Here is a 21,682-nt window from a genome sequence, read left to right as displayed (position 1 = left end):
AAAACCTAAACCACTCAAAATAAAAAGATCCCAATTTTCTTTCAAATATCCAAACCAACCAGTGTAAAGAGTTCCTACTTGGAATTAATCGACTAATTTTCAGATTTCCTACAATTTGAAACTTTCCCGTGTACATTTTCCATTAGAAAAGATGGAACCAAGATCACCCGTGCTTTTGTAAACCATGTCGTGTATAATTTTAGTTTGATTGTTTCTTTAATGTGGTCACTGATTATCACAGACTCAAATGTATAATCTAGCTGTCCTAAATTTTTGGAATTTTAGAATATTCTACATTTTACAACAATTTAAGTTGAATAAGAAATACAATCTAATCCCGACAAACCATGAGCACATTCTGTTAAATGCAGATGACCAGAGGGAGCAACAGATAACCCCTGAGTGATGCCTGATCTTTCAAAAAAAACAAAAAAATTAATCTTAGTATAAATGAATTGCTATCGATAATCACGCCTGCCAATCATAAACCCACAGAATTCCGTATTCTGGATAAAGCGTTCCTAGTAAAAAAGAACAAACAGTTCAGGGGGGAAAGTATACCAAACAATGAAAACTCCTTTATTGCCATCAGAACATGAGTGAGAAATCCAGACAAAGTCTGACAGAGCAGAATCGACCACACGCGCACACACACAGGCAACAGTCTTTCTACAAGACGTGAGGGATACAGATACATAAGGAAATACAGTACTCACACGATGAGGTATACAGGTATACACACACGCACACGCACACGCACACGCACACCACCCTCCACTTGCGCCCATGCAGCTGCACCGATGTACAAATAGTCTGTGTTTTATCGTTCACTCGTTTAAAAACGCAACGCACGGGCGAGCCGGAGCGTATAAGAGCAGCATCTGGAACCGTCTTCCACCCGCACACCCAGTCAGTGTTCCTGTCAGGACCTTTGGTCTCACCGACGCCCGCGTGTGACTCCGCCCACACCCACACATGACTCCACCCATGCCCACTCTTAACTCCGCCCACATCTTTTGACTCCGCCCGTGTCCTCTCAACACTGAGATTCTCGCGAAGGAATTAATTTTGGTGTGGGGGGGGTGGGGGTGGGTTTGCACCTGGGCAGGTGATCGTTAGGGGCTGGGTAAGTCACAAAATAGTTCCACTCTTCCCTAGGTTGTTGGGGGGGAGGGGTCCAGGATTACTTGGACATTCAATGTGTACATTAGCAGCAATTCTATTGGATGAAACAATGGAGTCAGATTAATAAACACCCTTATTTCTCCCCCCCTTCTCATGCAGGTCAGGCACCACCCGGCTGCTTGTGAACTAGATGCCATGCAAGTTAGAAAAATAGACTGCAAACCCACAAGACAGAGAAATCAGAGTTCGTCTCCAGAGAAGAGGTTGATTTAAATCGTTTCGTTTTATTATTTTTTTTCTTCGTTTTCTAAGATGTGGAAATAGCAACAGAAAAAAAAAATAATACTTGAGAGCGGTAACCAAGACAACAGTAACAACATGAGCAGAGAGCCACTGAGGTTATGAGGCTCTCCTTCTCTTTGATCCTGACTGCCAGGTACGATTACAGACCCCGATTCTACAATTTCTTGGTGCGGTCCTCCGGTTACCGTGACTACAGTGACCCGGCACGCCTAGTGTACCTATGTCCGCGCTTCTTGTCTCATTTTTTAAGGTGTCCTCAATACTCCCACAGTTGCGCAGTCTCCAGGCCCGCCTGTCCCACAGAGGCGGCCGCGCTCTCTCGTCTGGAGCTACCCGCTGACGCTACCGAGGCCAGAAACTAGCACCACCGACCTCTGCGACGGGACAGGCGTGGTGTGGTTCCCTTATGCTCATGTGTAGGGTGCCACCCTGGACCCTTGTAGGCTAAATGAAAAGATGCGTCACATTTACGACCTCGCCCACCCTTCTGCTAATTTCGTGGTTGCCAAATATCTAACACACGCACACTGCCGCCGTCTCGCACTAAGGACAAGTGCCCTGAAGTTTGGCACTAGACTTCCCCCTCATGTCGGCCAGACACTCTCCTCATCTCTACATCTTCCATATCACAGGTCTGTTCTCTTCTTGGAACCGAAAACAACAAAAAAAAAAAAAACCTGGAAGAAACCCCCTCCTATTTTTTTTTTTTTTTTTTTTTTAATTTTTTTCAAATTCAAGGCACAATGTCTATCAACGCTCCCGTCCGGTTGTCTGTCTCCGTTGTACAAGTGTGTGCCCATCGCATCACATAAGCTATTGGACCGTCTCGCCACCCCCTAACGGTTCGCGACACCTATCCGATGTTTTTTTTTCCCCCGGAAAAAAAAGAAAGAAAAATAAAATCAACCGTATGGGTCGAGTGAGGGCGACCGCCAAGTCCAAAACCAATGCTAAACAATGAACAAAGTAATCGGAACAACAAAAAAAGACAACCATTTCAAAAACAACAAAAAAAAAGAAAGTCTCGTCCTTTTTCTCATATCAGTATTTTTAAAAATCAAGTCATATCCACCAGCTGGTTTTGGCAAGCCAGTTTTTTTTTTTTTTTTTTTAAATAAGCACTAAGTACTGATAGATAGAATAGCATACACCGTTAACGCGTGTTTTAAGTAGATGCATTTGTCGATTTATTCGCTCTCATAGTATGAATTCAGGTATTTTGTCACTCATCTGTTTAATGTTTGTGTTAATGCAAGCAGGGACAGTTTGCCATGGAGTCTTGCTTTGAAAGGGTTTTGCAAGGGGGCGAGGGGTCGTGCCTTTAGGAGACCCCGTTGACCATGGTCAGGTTCTCGCTGGGAGTGGTCACGCCTTTGCTGGGGGAGTGCCTGGAAGGGTTTCGCTCAGCCTTCTGTGTGCCGGTCCCGTTCTCCTGGAGATACAAAACGGTGGCGCGATATAAACGCAAATACGGGAATAAAGGCGAGGCGGGGGCGGGGTTAATGGTTCCCGTCTGTACCTTGGGCTCGGGACCGCTGTGGTTTTCCTTCTGGGGCACGTTCTCCCTGCTCTCAGACTCGGCTCGAGATATGTAGTCGGCAATGGTCACTAAGGAGCATTACAATGTGTTACTGCTGGTGTTTCACCTCAACAATAAAAACTACAAGCGATCAGGCTGCCAAGCGAGGACACAGGTAAGAGGCCAAAATCTTCCTACCCAAAAGAAAAAAGAAATCACACCTTCTCTGTGCCAGGTGGGTGAACCGTCATCCTCATCTTCTTCAGTGCGTTTACCGCGGTTACGGCGGCGGCGACTTCGGTTGCGGCGCGGAGGCTGTGGCTGTTGGGTCTCGGCTAAAGACAAATGAGAAAAGCACGCTTATATTACCGTATTTTCTGGACTACAAGTTGCACCTTTTTTAGTTGGACCGTTGGTCCTGCCACTTGTCTTTTGAAGTGATTTATATATGAAAAATAAACGCCATATCATCTTCGGCCACAAGGTGGCTCCCTCTACACTCCTAACAAGTCGATGCTGCTTGGCACCAATGCAGCCAATATTCCCGCGTAACGTCTAGTCTAGAAAATGTGGTAACTATTTGTGTACATCATTACTTTACACTTGTGATCTATATTTCAGGCCACATAGAGGAAATTAAACAAATATGTCATCCTCACATAGTCCATTCTCACTGGGACCAGCCTGGTTGTCTGACTCAGTAGCAGCATCCATCAAGCTGGGTTCCTGGTCGTTCCGGCGGCGGCGGGATCGTTTACGATTGCGGCCTCCGGCGCCTTCGCTCAGGTCTGCATCGGGCAGCTCTCCCTTCCCCTCCAGCACTGAGTACGGGTTACTGTCTGGATCCCGTAGCACTGGATGAACCGCAGAAAATAAGCAATGTGAGAATGCCAAGCTAATGCTAGCTGTGCTTGAAAAGAAGTAGCCTAATACTCAAAGAATATTTATTAATTATTATTAACTGACAAAATTTCATAAGCTAATCACTGTTTCTGTCTCAGTCATTTCAAAATATTTTAAGAATTAAGGTTTTAGCTACCTGAGCTAATTGAATTTGAAGGCTTGGACCCAGGCCCGCCACGGCCTCGTCCTGTGTTGGCGCCTCGGCCCCTGTTGCCCCTTCGTGCGCCTCTCTCGTCGCCACTTGTGCCCCGGGGCCGCTGCTCTCGCTCGTTCGCGTCTTCGGGCTCAGAAGTATTCGACAGTTCTGAGTTTGTGACTGGATTGGGTAAAAACAAAAGGTAATTGTGAAACCAAGTGTTTCTCGCTTGTGCTAATCATGCATTTACTGTTTATCTCTCATTATCTTTATTTCAACGTGCGTTGTGGGTGAAAGGTGACATCATCATAGACTCTTACCAAATCCAGAGTGTTGGTTGTTAGGTCCCCTGTGCCCTCTGCCTCGGGGGGCGTAGTTGCGAGTGGTGTGGAGCGAGTTGTTGCTGTCGTCCGTCAAGTAGCCTCTGTCTCGTTCCCCACCGGGGCCTCTGCTGGAGGGTGCTCGGTAACCCACCCCGATCTGACGGAGCTGGTCATCGATCTGGAGTCGCTCCATGTAAAGCTGCTCCATCTCCTATAGACCATGACAAAGACACACATGCAAGTGTGTGGATATGCCTGGATGTGCTTGCGATTCCAGCATTCGACCACTGAGCGGCAGCAGAGAGCTTGTTGCCGTTAATAAACGCATAGATGAAAGAGATCTGTTGAAAGTTGATGTGAAAGTACCCCCAGGTCTAGAACCCCTCAGTTGTAAATTTTGGAATAGCAATAAGTCAGTGTCATAACTCTGTTACAGCACTTTGCCCAGATTTCACTTTGGCAACTATATTTCACCCGATAAATTGAAACTATAAAAAGTTTCTTCCGATTTGAAAAATCAGATCAAACTCATTCCCTTTTTAACAAGTGTACTATCGCGTTCTCCTGCCCGCTGCTCTGCTACATAAGGCATCCAGCCCACACGAGGGAGGGGGGGCAACGTCGTCCAATGGCAGTGGTGCATTGACAGCACTTTAAGTTGGGTGGGGGTCTCTCACTTTGTGACCCGACAGCTGCTTCCACAAATGACAGCTGAAACCCAGCAGAGGTGCGAAGGTAGTGGAGTGGATTTGTGAGAGGGTCTTTATTTTTGGAAGCTAAGGGTCCAGATAACTGGTAATCTAAACTCCGATGCTGGTCATCCCAGCCGGCAGTGAGGACCTATATATAAAAGTGCATGAGGTAAGGGCAAAATTATGTGCTCTCAGCAGACACCACCCCTGTGAGTTCAGGCAGAAGGGAGACAGGTGACCCACCATGGAGCCCCTTGGACCGGCTCCTCTGAAACACCGCTATTCTGGCTCAAATGTGAAAACCAGAAACGGAGCTAAAGTTAGCAAGAAACGTAAAGAAAGGACCGACCTGGAGATAAGACATGTGGTACTCCAACAGAGCCCAAGCGGTCTTGATGTTTTCTTTAGTACCCACAAACACAAAGGGAACCATGCCCTAATGAAAGACAAAAAAAGGAGAGATTGTGATTATTCTAAAATAAAGCAAAAATGAGCAACAATTCACCATGAAATGTGCACAAAACAATAATCACATTTCGATGTGGATTACTGAACAATCACAGAATGATGTGAACACTTAGAAACACCAAGCAGAAGTATAACAAAAAAAACCCAAACTCTAGTTTCTCCTACATGCCTGGCGCGGCCCACAAATGCTCCGCTTGTTGAGTGCGGTAAAAGCGACAAACGAAAAAAACAAGACAAGAAGCGGGATGGAACGATGTCAAAGCAGACGGGGTTTTAGTTTTTTTAAAGGAGCTGGGGGGGGGGGAATTGGCGAGTGGGAGACAGGCCGGACTGTCCATTCACCTCTTTGCTGCTGGCAGTGTCGTCCCCGCCTGCCCCCTGCCTGCCTACCTCCACCCGGGGAAGTTTTTTGTCGTTGTCTCCCTCGATCCGGACCCGAACCACACCTGACTTGTCTACGATCTCCTGGATGACTTTGCCGCTCTTGCCGATGACTTTGCCTTTACAGAAGAAAGGAGGCGGTTTAAAAACGGCTTAAATTTCCATAATAAGACAAAGGAGCAGTTAAAAGAAATTAACGATAAAGAAGTGGGACGTGGGAAAAGAGCTCTCTCGGGTAAAGTCACGACGCCAACTCACCGACGAGGTTCCTGGGTACCTGAAAATACTCTTCTCTGAATTCGAGATACTCTCTAGCCTGTCGTACGGCCTCTGGGCTCTGCAACGCAACAAACGACTCAGTTCGGGAAGCCCATCCGTGCACATCTGCGAAGCGCCATCGGCATACCTCTCCGTAGATTCTGAACGTGCAGCTCTCCTCCTCCAGCTCAATTGCCGTGACGCCAGGCACCTTCCTCGCCTGCTGAATGTTGGCACCGTGGGAGCCGATGGCGAGGCCCATCAGGTCCTCGCTGACTTTGACTTCCTCCTGGTACGCCGACGCCAACTGCTTACTTGTCTGGGATTGGCAGAAGCAGATGTGGCTCGTCAGCGATGGCTGCGGACAAGGACTCGGCGCAGCCGTCGAGATGTTGCTCACCTCCAGGTGCTTGGAAGCTTCTTCGTTGCGGGACATTAGCATTAGCTTGGTGCGGATGCTGCGGAAGTGCATGTCGCTCAGCAGAGTTGCGCGTTTTACCGTGGCTCCGTTTGTTGACTGGAGAGAACGTTTTGAGAGGGAGTTTAATCAAAACAACCAAACACAATGAGCTTTTTTAGCGTGTCGTACTGACCAGCACGATGAGCTCGTGGGACTGGGCGCTATACGAGATGCTGTTCGCTCCGATGGCCTTCCTCAAGTCCTTGTGAATGTTGTCATTTGAACAGCTGCGAACACGAAAAACAACCCGCAGTGATATTACAGCAAAGGTCCAACTGTTAAATGCAATTTAAAAACACACTCAAAGGGGTGGAAAAAACCGATCAATGTAAATGTGAGGGACTCACATGTCCCTCAGGTCTTCTGGGACGGGGATCTGGATCTTGTGAAAAGAGTTTGAAGTGCAAGGACAGTTGGGATTTAGGGGCCTGATGCGCTCTGCCGTGACGATCTCGTTGTACGTGGCGTCGCATGCTGCATATTCGATCACATAGAACTGGTGAAGAAGTAAGAAAAGAGACTGGTTCAAAAAATGAGATCATTAATTCTGCAAAGATGTGCTGCGTGCTTTCAGGGTGTGGGGTTAAAAAAAAAAAAACGGTTTGACAAAGAGATGTAGATAGTGGAACCGCGAGCGCGGCGCTGAAACAAGCGCATTCCACGCTCAAAAGGACGGAATTAAAGTCATCAGTCAATGCTAGACATTTCTACACGCTCTTATCGGCCTGCTCCAAATAACAGTGACGCCAGCAGCGGCTTCTGTGGCACGGCGGCGCTCTGAACCTGTCCCTTCTCCACCTCACTGACCCACGATTCCACCTACAGCTCGTGACAAAGTGCGTATGCGTACACAGGCACACACTTATAGCCAATATTGTCCTTTATTGATGTTTGAATTTGCCATGGAAACACATCGCCAAGGCAACCCGGCTTTAAAATAGAGTTTAGTTTTGTAAATGACCCCAGGTAATTTGCGACCGCAGGGTTACCTCTCCTTTGATCATTTTCACACGAGCGAGCCACCAGCCGCATGGTTCCTGTTCGTTGGCTCTGGAGTAAACCTGAAAGACGATAAACGGCACCTTAGGCTGAGTTCCAACTCCCAAGATTCAAATTTATTCGCATTCATATTGACTCACATCAACTATTTTAATTGAATTATTACATCTATACTGAACAGGAAACAGATAGAATTCCCATTTTATCGTCAAAGATGAAGCAAAAATGTCAGAAGTTGTAAACCAGTGATATCTTTAATGATGCAGTTTCAAGGAGTAGATGGTGCCCTGAAATGTCAGGAGGTTAAAGAAGTTTTAGGTGGACGCGCTTCTCACCTCCACCTCCTCTCCTTCGATAATATCCTTGTGGTAGTCGGCTGGAGGGGGCAACCGCACGTCGCTGAAAGGCAACTGTCGCTCTGGCTGCCAGCTGGGACACGGTGGAGGAGACAACTCAAAAGGGTCAATGATCGTGAGAAGAAAAGCTTTCCCCCCCTTTTCCAAAAAGCATAGGCAGCCCAGCCCCATCTCCTCTTTGCCCATTTATAGATAGCATGATGTCAATATTAGTTTAATATTTTCCCTATTTATTCTGTTGAAATTAAAAAAAAAAATACTTAAGATGCTCACATTTACTTTTCACTATTTTATGAAAGCACGGTGAAACTGGGCTCTACCAAGTCGCTTAACTCGGAAGCCTCCCGAGGTGCTAACTTGCTATCGTCTATTAAATAAAGTTGCTTTAGTCAGTAGTTGAACACTTACCTGACTAAACTGGTAATAAAATAATCCCTACAAAAACAACAACAAATAATGCTACACTGGCTGCGGCTAACACAATACTGACATCCGAGTTAAAACCATAATAGGAAACATTTACCAGCTAAGAACCGCTAAGCTCTTTTGCTGGCTCTGAATATGCCCCGACCTTTTATTAATAATCACTTTGCACCATAAGAGCAATATATTTCCCAAAGTTACCGATACTCGTCATGTTTACATCTTGCTTGTATTTGACATTATTTTACTTTTTTATATCCATAATGTATCAAAAGGCCCTTTTTTACAAAGTCTGGGTGGTAGAGAAGGGGTTTCTGAGAAATGTGCACAAAAACAACATAAATCTGGAGAAATATGCTTTATTGTATTTACTTTTAAGAAGATACCAAACTGTAATAGATGCAATCGCTGGTTTTCTTTTAAATTACTTATTTGAAAACCAGCACCTCCTATACTTCCATGTGCCCAGAGAAAGTAAAAAGAGACGAGGGGTTTGGGAGGAAGGGGGGGGGGTGAGGGTGGGGACAATCCCAAAAACGATCCAGGTCACCATTGCCCCCCCCTCCTTGCATACCTTGGGCAGACTATTTTTAGGGGCAGCCCGATTCTACGCAGCGGGCCAGATAAAGATAAGGACCGGAGGGATGGCGGGGTTGACAGGCACAGTTGGGGTTAGAGGAAAGCACGCTATCAAAGGGGATGAGGGGGAGAGCAGGAGGTAAAAAAAGGAGACGGGTGTGGACAGCTGCGTGCCGAGCTAAGGCGCTAACTACGAAGGTTTGCCTGGACGCGTGGTGGAGGTGGACGTACGACACTTACTTGTTTTCAAAAACAATTGTGAGCGAATCTTCGTGGACGTCCTTGATGTAACCCTAAAAGAAAACCAGGGAGCAAACCGTTATCAGCGTGAACACACGAGACGGGACAGATGACCGGTCTGCTCGTGAACGATCTAGCACGCGAAAACCGTGCAAAGTGAGACTGTGACTCTTAAAACAAAAAAGAGCGCGGAGGGCTTTTTGGGAGCTGGGACGTCACATGGATGTCACAACGCTCTGGCTGTGAATCCTGCGCGGGGCGAAGCGGAGGGGGAGGCTGACTTTTTCTGACGTGCCAGACAAGCCGAGAAATGGCTCTGTCTCCCAGACGCGCGCGAAGAATGAAAACGCACGAATGGGACGAGTTGGAAAAGTGGAGTTTTCCAAAGAGAGACGCGCTCATGGGGGGGGGGGTGTCGGGGGAAAACAGCCACCCTGGCCCGTGTGGACAGGTGGCGTTGGTTACAAGACAGCCGTTATGGGCAAACTTAAGCGCCGCGCTTGTCAATCATGTTACAGAAGCTCGGGGTTACCTCACGCCCGTCTGTGAACATTAAGCAATGGCCAGATATTCGGGATTCCTATCGTATTAAGACAGTCTAGGTTGAAGGCAAGGGATGAATCTAAATCCCTGCTAAAGCTAGCATCAACTGCTTCATATACACCTGGGGAAAAGGAAAAGAATCTCTCTGATCTGGAATATCAAATTCAAAGACAGCTTCATGCGTTATGTCACGGTGCACCGACACTGCTACTGGGTCAAGGGGCAGGCAACCCCCCCCCCTAATCACGACATGATAGACGGCGAGGTGGGGGGTCATTTCATCTCGAGACTGGCGGGCACATGTAGATCCACGCGGTGCCCAAAATGGGACGATCTTAGCCTTCTTTTCCCTCTTGGAAACAAACCCAGTGTACGAAATTGGACGGCGCGTGACGATATTGATGTTAGTTGATGAGAAAGATCCCTTAAACATGACCTGAACCTGCAGAGAAATGGGATCATAAAAACACTTTAGGCCCTGTGCCAATCACAAGATGGCAAAATAACGACGCTCTTGGACGCCGCAGTAAATATACATCCCGGAATACGAGATTTCGAACGTCATCTCTCTGGGTAAAACAAGAGCTGTGAGATGATGGGTGTAACGGAGATGAGTGGAAAGCGTCCATTCATGCCAGGGCCAAACTGACACCCTCTAAATCAGCACAACAGGTGAAGCAGCAAGAGGAGTAAATATAGGCTCCCCAAGGAAGCGCCATGTGGCCGGTGGAGCCACCCAACTACACACAGAAAAGAGGAATAAACGGGACATACTGCAAAATGTTAAACCCTTGGAGGGCATAAGAAAGGGGGTTTAACCTCCCAAATCATGGAATGTCTCATTAGCACTATGAATAATAACCGAAAGCAAAAGACAATTAAAAAAAAATGATAGAATCTCCTATAATGCACGTCAACCAATGCACCTGGATGAAATACAACCCCCCAAAATCAGTTTAAAGTTACAAAAAAGAACCCCGAAATCAGGAGGATGCGCATGGACGAGAGGCTTCGCTTTCGTTAGTAAACCAGGCGAAAACGAAACACAAACACTCCGCAGCTTCCTGAAAGCCAAAAGGGAAAAGAAAAACGTGTGATTAAAGGCTCATTGGTCTGGTTGTGGCGTTTGAAGGCAGGGGCTCTCCACAGCCAGTGGGGTAGCGATTCATCCCTGTGCTGCCCACAAAGAAACGCATTAGCATCAAAACGACATGATCGGGTTCCATACAAATGCGATGCATCGTGTGATCTTTTTGACACTTCCTAAATCCCGACGCACAAAGGTGATAACAAGTGGACCTAGCTGGAGGCTAACTGGAGTTAGCTACCCACCCCACAAACCATCCATTTAGGACGCTTAACTGTCCTTGTTTGTCCCAATTGGACCGCGGCTAGCGTTTGTCGCGTGTTTACTAGCTAGGCCGTGGCTAATTATACAGAAGAAGAAAACACTTTTGGAGTAAAATTAACTTTTAACTGGGCGGCCAGGCATTGCGACCGAGACCACCTTACCTTGTAGAAGGCCCCGTTCGAGCCGCGAACTTCCACGGCCAGCCCGTCCATACTTGTCGTTAAATCTCCACGGCTGGTCCCCACGCTAGCTGGTACCGTTACCACCCCCAGCTTCGTCGGCCCCTCGCCGCTCTCCGGCAGCTTGTGGAGTTCCAGTGTTTCGGGTGGTGGGAGAGGGGCAGATAAGGGGTTGGGAAGATGGGTGTGATGGTGTTAACTAATGCGCCGCAGACCTTGTTTCCAGCAGCAGCGAGCCAGGATCCTTCGCTCTCCGCTTTCTGTCTCAATGCTGGCGGCAAGACTTTAGAGGCGTAAGCCACCGCCACGGGTGATGACTAAGTCTCGGCCTACACGAGGGAGAAGAGCAAGCGAGTGTTGCTGTGGATGGAGGATGCCAGCTGATGGGTAATTAGCTGGGACGCTAGCCTCGATCCCCCGTCAGTTTTTTCAGGGATGCTAGCCAAATAGCGCCTGGTAGCCGAGTTGCGTTTGTTGTCTTTGCGTGTGGCGCAGTCGCCGCGTTGAGCGGTTTTCCAAGAAGTCGTTGCCGGGTTCGACTCCGTCAGACCGTGGAACAGTTTTTCAGCGGCGTTGCTTCCCTAAATTGCGTCAGGAGACGTTACACCACCCGGCGACTCCTTCTCCCAACTACACGCCGACGGAGACCAGTCGGAGGTGGATCAAAGAGGGACTGTGTGACGTTAGACGCCACGCCCCTTCCATGGCGAAGACACGCCCACCAGGAATTTCATTCTCAATTTGAAAGCAGAATTCCGAGCCACGTTTTTCCTCATTATTGCGCATATCGCCCTTTGCTGTCTACTAAACCGCATTATTACAAAGCTCACTCTACTGTGTAGTGTACGTATAGCTGTACGTTTATAACGTTCAGCATTACAGGCGCAGGCATCTTATTTTACCATTTACAAAATTGGCTTGAATTTATTTTAACGTCTCTTTTAAACTGATGAAAACAAACCCTATATGAAAAAATCTATCTCATTTTGATAGGATGTACATGAATTTCTGTTGGAAATGCGCGTTCCCGAGAATGCAACGCGAGCAGTTTTCGCCGCGCGCAGGATGGCTCACGTGGGTGTCTTTAGCCAATCGGGACATTTCTGCGACACGCGCGCAACATAACTGAGGAAGTGGGTGTTTTATTTTTGTATTAGCAAACTAAGCTTTCCCACATCTACGAACGATTTAAAAGTAATCCAAATAACAATGTCCACTGGTCTTGAGTCGTCACACGTACCAGTACTTGGGAAATATGACAGCTTACATCAACAAGGTAAACGATTTTACATCCGAAATGGTTATATCTGAAAGTAAACGTGCTAGTTGTGGAAGGCTACCGTAAACGTCTTTGCGACTGGACTTCTGTTGCTTTTCGTCCGCAGTTCTCGCCTCCGTCCCTTTGTGTGACATTACAGACGAGGATCTGACACAGAACCCTCAGTTTTGTAAACTACTGGCCACCTTGTCACAACATGTGGACCGAACCGGGCTGACTGTACCTTTGAAATCAGAGCTGGACAAGGTACCAGCAGACACTACTCACAACTCATTCACGCTATTTTGAATGACTGCTTTCTGCAAAGATTTCTGTGAGGCTTTGTGATGCTTGCAGGCTGAGCAGAAGCTGCAGAACCAGAGGCGCCAGTGGCTGCGTTCTGAGAGCCTCCACAAGTGTCTGCAGGAGATGTTACAAGATCACTGCATCAGAAAGCACCACACCACCGTCTCCCCGGAACAAAACATGGTACGTTCCTCCCTCCCTACTGCACAAACTGCTGGCAGTGGGTCGAGACCAGATATAGCCTTTTTGAGGTTGTTTTTGCATATTCCTGCTCCATAAATCAGCAATGAGATCAAACTTTCCTTATTGTAGAAAAAAATCCTAATGATACTCTTTCATTGTTGCGTATAGTTTTATGACACAATACAAAAGTCCATGCTGGTGTCCCAATGCATCAGACAGCTGGATCCCAGTAGCACTACCGACCAAGATCAGCCATCAATTTTGGGTCTGAATCCCCAACAGGTCATGGAGTTCATGCCATCAGAAAAGGTGAATAATAAAAAGAATGAAAGAAAATGACATTTATTTTAGTCAGTAGTCAGAGATATTTAGGAACTTTGCAGATTTTCTGGTTCAATATCACAAGGATGAACATTTTTACCCCCTCTCAATAACTCTATTTATATCAGAATTCTCAAAGAATGAAACAAGCTCTTCCCAGAGAGGTGGAGAAGCATCTGAAGAAAAAGTGCTTTGGTCTTCTCTCTTACTATCAGCCTGAATGTGGTAAAGTATCTAATTCTTCCATCCTGTGTAACTTAAATCCGACCACCCTGAGATGACATCATTGGACCCTGGTTGTCGCTTTGTTATCCTTTCTAGAGAGCGAGAGCGATGGTCTGAAGAATACCAAGCTGTCTCACCTATCAGCCCAGCTCGATAAAGACAAGAAAAGAGCTGAAAGTCTGAAAGAAGTGTGCCGGGAAAACACAGTTCTCCTGCAGAGACAGACCCGGCTCTACCTCAGTGTAGGAAAACTTTATTTCAACTACATGTTTGTAACATGCATGTAAACGCTCTAATGTTCTTCATTAAAATCAGCATTGATATGAATTCCAGACCTAATTTATTCTGCTTTCCTTCTGGTCTGCTTGTGTTCAGGAGCTGATTAAGTGCATCCAACTTCTCCAGTCTGTCATCTTGGATCACAGACTGAAGACCCAAACCGATTTGGACAGGAAGAAATTGGACTATTTTGAGGGAAAATGCCAATTAGTATTGCAAAAGATCAAGTAAGGCATTCTCCTTTTTTCCCCTTCATCCTATATACAGCACACATTCATATTTGCTTGTTTTAAAGAACAGAGATGGTGGAAATTCAGCTGGAGACGTACACGCCCGAGGCGATATCTGCTCATAGAAAAATAAGGCAGGATATACTTTGTTTATTGGCCTTACAGTATATCATCCACATGGTTTAATTTTGTGTCTCAGATGCCTTACATTAGCCATCTTATAGTTAATATGTACCTTGAGTTCACTTTGCCTAGCGTTTTTCCTAAAATCAACACTTTTTTTTCTCATTTCAGAGAGAAGCTGAATGCTGAGTTAAAGGCCTGTCAGGCAGAGAAGCAGTCCGTTGAGTCAAAACTGTCGTCATTTGAGATTTTGGGTAAAGAGTTTGAGGCCCTGGCAGAAGAGTACTGCAGACTGCGACGAGAGATAGAAATGAAAAAATGGGCTCTGAAGGAGTTCGCTCACTATAGTAACAAGCAAAACTGAAAAATGCAGAACATGTTGCGACGGTGGCACATTGTAGCATACAATTTACAATATATTTGATTCTCTGCTGAAATCCATTTTAGATGGTTGGGTAGTCAATGCTTTATTAAAATGTAGACATTTCATTTCACCTGCCATAAGATGAAGCCCTTGTTAAAAGCATATTCTTTGTAATAATACTTTTCCATAAATTTGGTTGTGAAGGAAATTATTAAAGCATTATAAACCCACAATGTCGTCATCATTCTTTGGAGGAATGTTCAATGTTTTATCCCATCTAATGGTCTAATCACTTGCATTTAAATAATAATCTTTGGCCGCTTTAACTTTGGTTGGGATCCTCACATGTATGTTGCTAGATCTCAGCAACTAAAAAACTTGTTGCTACATCTATAAAAATTAATGCGATGCATTTGAAGTGAAAAACAACCAGTCAAACCTACGCTCCTGCTGATTTTCGCTGGGGGGAAAAGCGGCAATTTTTCCTACAATTCGCTCCATGAGTCACAAGGTGGCGCTGCACGTCAGATTTTTAACGGTTCTCCATTCAAGCAATATAAGATTTATACCTTCAATATTCACCTTCAGAGGCATTTTAAACAAAAAAAAAAGCCACATGGCCGATTGTTTTTATGGTTGTGAAGCTATATGGGTATTTGTTTTTGGTTTTTTGACGACCATGGATTCGTCACAACGTCGAAGCCACCGCGGAGAAACGGAAGTGATTGACACTTATTATCTTGACTCATTAAACCCTCTTCGGTTTCCGCAGCGTAGAAGACACGGAAGTGACTTCGACTGAATCATCTCGCCCCGCCAATCTCTCTCTGGTCTCCTCACCATCATCCTTGCCATCATCACCAGCAGCGGCGGCGGCGGCGGCGGCCCCGCCTCACGACGCGCAACTGCAGAGCTCACGCACAACGCACATCTGGCTGTCACACAACAGCCGGCGCCGCGGCATGTTCGACGCACAGAGTGGATTTTAACCAGCGTGGCAGCATGTCGGAGGTGCGGAAATTCACCAAGAGGTTGAGCAAACCCGGGACGGCCGCGGAGGTCCGGCAGAGCGTGTCGGAGGCTGTGAAGACCACTGTGGACCTTGTGGTGAGTGGGGCTCGCAACGCTGCGGTCTTTCTTTTTTTTTTTTTTGAGCTAACGTGGAAAATGTAAGTTAGCCTGCTAACTCCCCTCACTTCCTTTCCGGGGTGGTGGTGGTGTGTGTATTTCTCCTCACCCCCCTTCCAACTGTGCGTCTTCCATCAACCCAATCGAATTCCACCGCATTGTTCTTCCACTTATCTCTAATTGTATCGGGGCGCCATCGCTGTAGAACATATTTCTGGAATTATTGTTGGCATTTGAAAAAAAAAAAAAAAAATCTACTATGACTTTGTGCGCGGGGACAGATGGGTTTTACTACTGGTGGGGCTCCTTTTGTGTGACGGGGGATGAGGAGCTGTGCCAGTTGGACAGCTGCAAGCATGGTTCCTCTGACCCTTCAGTGTCCAAGGCTCTGTTTCTCCCAGAAATGGCCACGTTGTGCATTCAAACCTCAATGAACGACATAATTAACTAGTGAATTAATTATAATCCACTAGTTAATTATCCTTAGATACAGGGGCAGTAAAGACCAGACTGCACTGATAAAGGATTAGGTGATGAATAACATTGAGAATCCTGCTGATCCAGCTTTGGTGAGGTTTGTGCCTGTGTGTGTGTCCGACCTTTACGCACCGACATGATAAACATCTGTCCTCAAACCTGTGCCGCAGCACCAACGATCCACACACGTTCCTCCTGTCTTGTGACTGTCACCTCGAGGAGGAACATGATGCGAAGAGATCTGGGAAAGCGTGTCATGTGAGGTTTTGATTTTGTGGATGCGAGAAGGGGATCTGGGTGTTTCTCCATGGAGTTCACAAGAGATGTGTGTGTTTTGCCGGGTGGAAGGCTTTTGGCTCCTGCAGTGATGAAGCAAATGAACGACCCGCTAAGCCTAAAAGACAAGCCTGGTTTTGTTGCCTGGCCCGGTTTCTCTCACATGGGGGATTCCCTTGGGCGCGCTGTGACCCTACTTCCTCAGTGGCCGTGTAGCGACTCTTTCTCCTCTTAAATTCTTTTCTTCAAAACGTGCCGACGCTCGAGCGAGATTGTGTGTTTTCAAGCACAACACCGAAGTGAAACTTAGCGGTTGAAAAAAAAAAAAAAAAAAGAAGGAAACGTAACAGTTCAGAAAATTTCTGCTACAGTGACTCAAACATCCGGAGAATGAGTTTTCATAAGAGGGCCTGTCAGCTGACGTACCAGCAATTACAATTCTTTTTTGTACAAGAATCGTCGAAGTTCTCGCCTTTATGGAAACCAGTCAAGCTGTTTATATTGTTAATGACTCCATCATACAGCGTCCCACAGTTCAAGCCTGTTTAAGGAGTTCCACTTGTGTCTCGTTTATGAAAACCATGAAAAGAAAGTGGGGACTCGTTTGCTTTGCGTTGGCTCATCATCCATACGGCGTCTTGGTCTATGATCGTTTGTGGTATCTTACGGATTTCTTTCTTTCCTCGTTTGAGTGAAACCTCATTTGATGACAATCGGTGGGGCGGTGGGGGGAGTAGCTTAACTCAGAGAGTCCCTCCAGGGTGTCTTGGGTATTCTCCAGGACCTCATTTGGGGATGCCAAAATAACCTCGCCAGGAAAATGCCCGAACAATTTTATCTGCTTCCTCCTAAATACACTCAAATTGTGGCAGTTACAGCATTTGCCTGTGTAATAAAGCCCCTCCGGACAGTTTAAAGGTGGTGAAACCCACTCGGATCATTAAGACAAAGGGATCAAGAATGAAAAACAACCTCCTTTTATTTTAATTCCTGACCCACTCAGTTTTAGTCTTACATCCTCTGTGTAATTACTATATATTTACTCTTTCTCTCTCCTGTCCTATCTCCCCTTATTCTCCTCTTTTAACCCTCCTGCCATCACCAGAATGTTCCCCCAAAGATTTTTGAAGGATTTTGATTGTAACAGATGCGGTACAAATTCAAAGTTCAACTGAATATGAAATCACTTTGTTTACCCTTTCTAAAACAAACCCCTGCCATCTTAACATAACTACCAACTAGAAGCAGTGCTGTTGCATGACTTGCACAGTTGACAAGAATTCGCCTCAAGCATTTATTGGAACCTTGCTGACACCGTTAGAAGCCACCAATACACTCCAGAGCGGTGGAGCCTTCTGCCGCAGCCTCGTATTTGGTCATTTATTGAAGCAGCGTTGAGGTGTCCACCAGAACAAATAGTGTCAAAACTAAAAACTGTGCAAGGGCAACTGTCACTGGGCTCTGTTTAGTCCTGTTACTGAGCTGATCTTGATGTTGTGAACGCAGCCTGGAACATTCAAAGGGGTCAGGCAGTTCGATCAAATGCACCCAGTTTGGTGTCCAGAGCGCCTTGCGTGACCCTCCAATGTCTGGAAGCGCACGGTGGGTGTCAACACCGTCAAGGCCTAAAAAAAAAATCACATTTTGTCTTTCTTGTTCAGCGACCGAGCGGTCCGAAAGAAAGTGTGAGACAGTGTAGTGTGGTCACCTCGCGCAGTTCCAACCTGTTGTTTTACCACATCCCTTGTTGATTTTGGTTTTTTTTTCTCTGTGTTTCTCACTCACTGCTCATGATTCGGTCTAATTGTGGTGAAGCAGAACTTATTCCGCACTGTCCCCACCCCCCTCCTCGCGCACAGTCCCCGGTCGAACAGTTGCTTCTGAGTCGTCGCGCTGCGGTCGCGCTCGTTCGCACATGACAGGAAGTGGAGCTGCTGGGTGCGGGGCGCCGACGTGCACACGGGTTCAATGCTTTCGACAGACTCATAGGTGTCAGGTTGAGCTGGTGACTTCCTGCTGGTTATCCATTTCAAAACCTATCATTGTATCATTGTTGAGTGTCAGTTTGGGCACATGTACTCAGTTTGCTTTATGGGCTCATGTTCAGAGAACATAAAGAGTGATAACTTCAGGAGTCCTATATATAGATCAGAAAAGATGGGAAGCTCATTTTCGCACCCCCTGCCCTCCTGGTCCTGCTCAAGGTTTACCTCTGTTAAAAGGGAGTTTCTCCTTGCTGCTGTTCTTTGTTTGGTTGTCAGGCTCTGGGCTTCTGTAAAGGGCCGAGGCGCTATCTTGCTTGTAACAGAGGCTATATTAATAAGTATATATAATATAATAAGTAATAAATGTGAATTGAACTGAATTTTGCCCTCCCTCTATTTGTTTTTAAGAAATTTATCGCTGACCCTGCTATACCATCTGAGGATTTGGGGAGTAGTAGTAGTAGGGGAAGATGCCAGAACACCTTCAGAGCACTGCAGAGGTACCCTTGAGCATGGTACCGAACCCACAAATGCTCATATATGGCCCTGCGATGAACTGGCAACTCATCCAGAAGTGAGCCCTGTCTTCGAGCATTGTGGACCCTCCACGTGACCCCAAAAGGGATAAAGTGGTTGAAGATGAGATGAGACTAACACAACTATATTGAACTTAAATGTGAGGACTGTGTTGAACTGAAAGAAGAAAATATTGACTGAGTACAAAAATGGTTCAATCATCAAGCTAATACCAATAAATTAGCTCAGTTTGTCTCTGGATTGATCTCAAAAATGTCTCAAAAACTGTCTGTGTTCATTGCTAAATCGCTGTTGATCAAAAAAACGGGATTAGCCGGATCGTCCTGAATGTCAGGGCCAGGCCACTTTAAAGGATTAAAGGACATACCTGTGTGGACCGTAGCATTCATTAACATGACTATAAACATTTCACATCTTCAGTAAATGTGGGAATGAAACGGGGGAGGGGAAGCGCAAACCAATGTTGGCGGCTTCCTAGTGCGGTCACAGGCGCACCAGGGGAAAATATGATGACGCGGAACCACATGATACGTAGCGCCACTTTGTAGACAGGAGTTTCCTCTGTGTTTGCCATGTGTATCCTACAAAAGGGTCCAAAAGGGACCAAAAGGTTCGGTGTTGCCCAGCCTCAGCTTATTGACTAAGCTATTCATCTCCCCGCGTTGACTGCTGAGTTTGAGCTTAAAGCAGCACTTTCTTGGACTTAATTCTCAATCTTTCCAAGTGGTTTAGGTTTCCCACTTGTGATCACATGGTGGCCTAGTTATGTCGGCCTGTTATTCCTGTAAAGCTTATATTTTACTGTTTTTGCCCATATCACTCACTTCTCTGTGAAACTGAAAACAGGAAATTTTAAAGTTCATCTTAGCTAGTCTGCTTTCTATTTTTGCATACACATAACCGAGTGTCTGACAACACTTTTTTGTTTCATGACTGATTTGTTCCAACTTCTTTCCTTTTTTCCCCTCTCCCTTATCTTTCACGTTATTTTGAAAGAACAAGGATGTGTTTCCTCACGGACCCGTAGTGAAGGCACAGTCACCAAACCAAGAATTCAAAATATTTTCTCCTTCACAGGAACGAAAAAGGTTTATCAGAATCTATCAGTATTTGAGGTCTTCTCCTTTTTTTCCCCTGCTCTCAGGAGCAGCCAAAGATCATTGAACCACTCGACTATGAGGCCGAGGTGTTCCAGAGAAAGGCTCAGATCCACAATGACCCCCACCGAGACCTGCTGCTCTGCCCGTTGGACGACGTCTCGGTGAGTACGTTCATCCGATCCAGCCGTGACTGTCCCAGAACATCTTTCACATGTGGATGGAGCTGCAGCCAAGGAAGTAGCCTACAATCCCACTGCTGACCTGCTATAAACCAATAAAAATGAGTCTGTTAGGGGTCAAAGACATAACCTACCATTACACTTTAGTGCGACTAGCTAAACTACGACTTGCTTTTGTGTGATTTTTGGACACGTGGTTATGTTTGTGTGTGCGTCATCCCCGGGTGTGGACAGGAGTCGCAGATCTCCCGGCAGAGGAGGACAATTGTTCCCTCGGTGCCTCAGGATGCAGAGAAGGAGGCGAGGAGTCTGTTTGCCAAAGAGGTACCGTCATAATTTAGCAGTCCCGTGTGTGTAATCTTTCCTCTGTGTTTTAGATGTCATGTCATGTAAATATGCAGCAAGATAAAACATGGTAATAAAAGGAGGTGATAAATGCAGGAAGTAGAGGACTAAACACTGGACCAGCGCTCTCTTCTGTTTTCGACTGTTTGCTGGTCCGCTGCCCCTGATTCCACCCTCTGCTGACTTGTGTTTGACAGTGCATCAAGATGTACAACACCGACTGGCATGTGATCAACTACAAATACGAGGCTTACTCCGGGGATTTTCGCCTGTTGCCAAGGTAAAGAAGATTAGCGAAGCGATATTCGGACCGGTGGAAATGATAAACCCAGTTTGTGCATGTAGGAGTAAGGGTTTGAACGCAATCCAAACGAGATTTAGTCCGCTCGCATGGGTCTGGAATAAATCCCTCTCGTAATGGGGCGGATTGCTGCCAGCAGGTTCAGCCCAGTTGTTTAAATCATCCCAACTGTCTTCTGTTTATTTTTAAGCTGAGGTATGTCGGATTTCACCTCCTGTCATCGAGGAGCCGCGATCCAACCGGGTTTTCTGACCTACCAGGTAGAGACCTCTTCTTACCTCAGTGAAAGCCGTATTCTTCCTGGGAGGAGAGAAAACCTGGCTGGATTGCTGCCCTCGAGGACTGGGTTCCAAAAGTGACCCTGCTGACCCCTCCCACCTCCTTAAGCCCCGCCCACCTCCTTCACTAACACACCTCATGCACGTGCCAGACCTCAGTGTACTGACCTTTCTGTGTGGGTACTGTACCCAGCATCCAATTCGGAGTTACGAAAAACTTTTGAGTTAGTAGACGTTTGAGGAGTAGGTTAGTATCATAACCACATTATTGGCTATAGCTGCATAGCCACTATGGGCGACTTAGTAACGAATAACAGACGACTCTTAATTATTGTGCGTTTGAAATCTTTTCAGATCCCAAAGTCTTCTTAACTTGTTCGCTTTTCAGCGAGAATTTGCTTCTTCTTTTTTTCTCCAAGCCAAACAAGGAATTGGAATATGCTCCAAGGTTGTTGGTATCCTCCGTTGCTTCTCAAACTTGGCGGACTTTAGACGCCTACAAGCCAAACACATGGGGAGGGCAGAGTAGGACCCTTAACCAATCAGGAA

At 46.3% G+C, this 21,682-nt stretch overlaps 3 protein-coding genes across 8 annotated transcripts in view; 2 read left to right on the top strand and 1 right to left on the bottom strand.

Annotated features, from left to right (window-relative positions):
- Positions 1-558: 558 nt before the first annotated feature.
- fxr2 (FMR1 autosomal homolog 2) lies at positions 559-11,910 on the bottom strand. Of its 2 annotated transcripts, none has more exons than XM_011606535.2 (17): positions 11,221-11,910; positions 9,166-9,218; positions 7,903-7,996; positions 7,558-7,629; positions 6,916-7,064; positions 6,702-6,795; positions 6,509-6,625; positions 6,257-6,427; positions 6,109-6,187; positions 5,860-5,969; positions 5,351-5,437; positions 4,307-4,520; positions 3,987-4,166; positions 3,607-3,801; positions 3,169-3,282; positions 2,948-3,036; positions 559-2,860 (listed from the first exon to the last, which is right to left on the bottom strand). In XM_011606535.2, the coding sequence occupies exons 1-17, from the start codon at positions 11,269-11,271 to the stop codon at positions 2,750-2,752; spliced, it is 1,980 nt and encodes a 659-aa protein (XP_011604837.1). In that variant the 5' UTR covers positions 11,272-11,910; the 3' UTR covers positions 559-2,749. The 2 variants fall into 2 exon arrangements, with proteins under 2 accessions (XP_011604837.1, XP_003966850.1); XM_003966801.3 differs by having other exon boundaries at positions 5,812-5,969; positions 11,221-11,909.
- Positions 11,911-12,320: 410 nt separating this feature from the next.
- On the top strand, positions 12,321-14,757 carry haus4 (HAUS augmin-like complex, subunit 4). The gene is made up of 9 exons (XM_003966802.3): positions 12,321-12,514; positions 12,624-12,763; positions 12,854-12,985; positions 13,154-13,294; positions 13,435-13,531; positions 13,628-13,773; positions 13,907-14,037; positions 14,106-14,174; positions 14,335-14,757. The coding sequence occupies exons 1-9, from the start codon at positions 12,448-12,450 to the stop codon at positions 14,525-14,527; spliced, it is 1,116 nt and encodes a 371-aa protein (XP_003966851.2). The 5' UTR covers positions 12,321-12,447; the 3' UTR covers positions 14,528-14,757.
- A 588-nt stretch (positions 14,758-15,345) lies between these two features.
- dock11 (dedicator of cytokinesis 11) overlaps positions 15,346-21,682 on the top strand; it is a 35,332-nt gene continuing 28,995 nt past the window's right edge. For 3 of the 5 annotated variants that reach the window (XM_029839572.1, XM_011606540.2, XM_011606538.2), the window contains exons 1-4: positions 15,346-15,634; positions 20,075-20,191; positions 20,444-20,533; positions 20,752-20,834. In XM_029839572.1, coding sequence (XP_029695432.1) covers positions 15,530-15,634; positions 20,075-20,191; positions 20,444-20,533; positions 20,752-20,834 — 395 coding nt within the window. In that variant the 5' untranslated portion in view covers positions 15,346-15,529. The remainder of the gene's footprint in view (positions 15,635-20,074; positions 20,192-20,443; positions 20,534-20,751; positions 20,835-21,682) is intronic. The other 2 variants (XM_011606541.2, XM_011606539.2) reach the window with 1 other exon arrangement.

The sequence above is a fragment of the Takifugu rubripes genome, chromosome 8, assembly GCF_901000725.2.
Source record: "Takifugu rubripes chromosome 8, fTakRub1.2, whole genome shotgun sequence".
Lineage (NCBI taxonomy): Eukaryota > Metazoa > Chordata > Actinopteri > Tetraodontiformes > Tetraodontidae > Takifugu > Takifugu rubripes.
The sequence above is the reverse complement of the archived record's forward strand: the minus strand, read 5'-3'. Positions and strand labels throughout refer to the sequence as shown.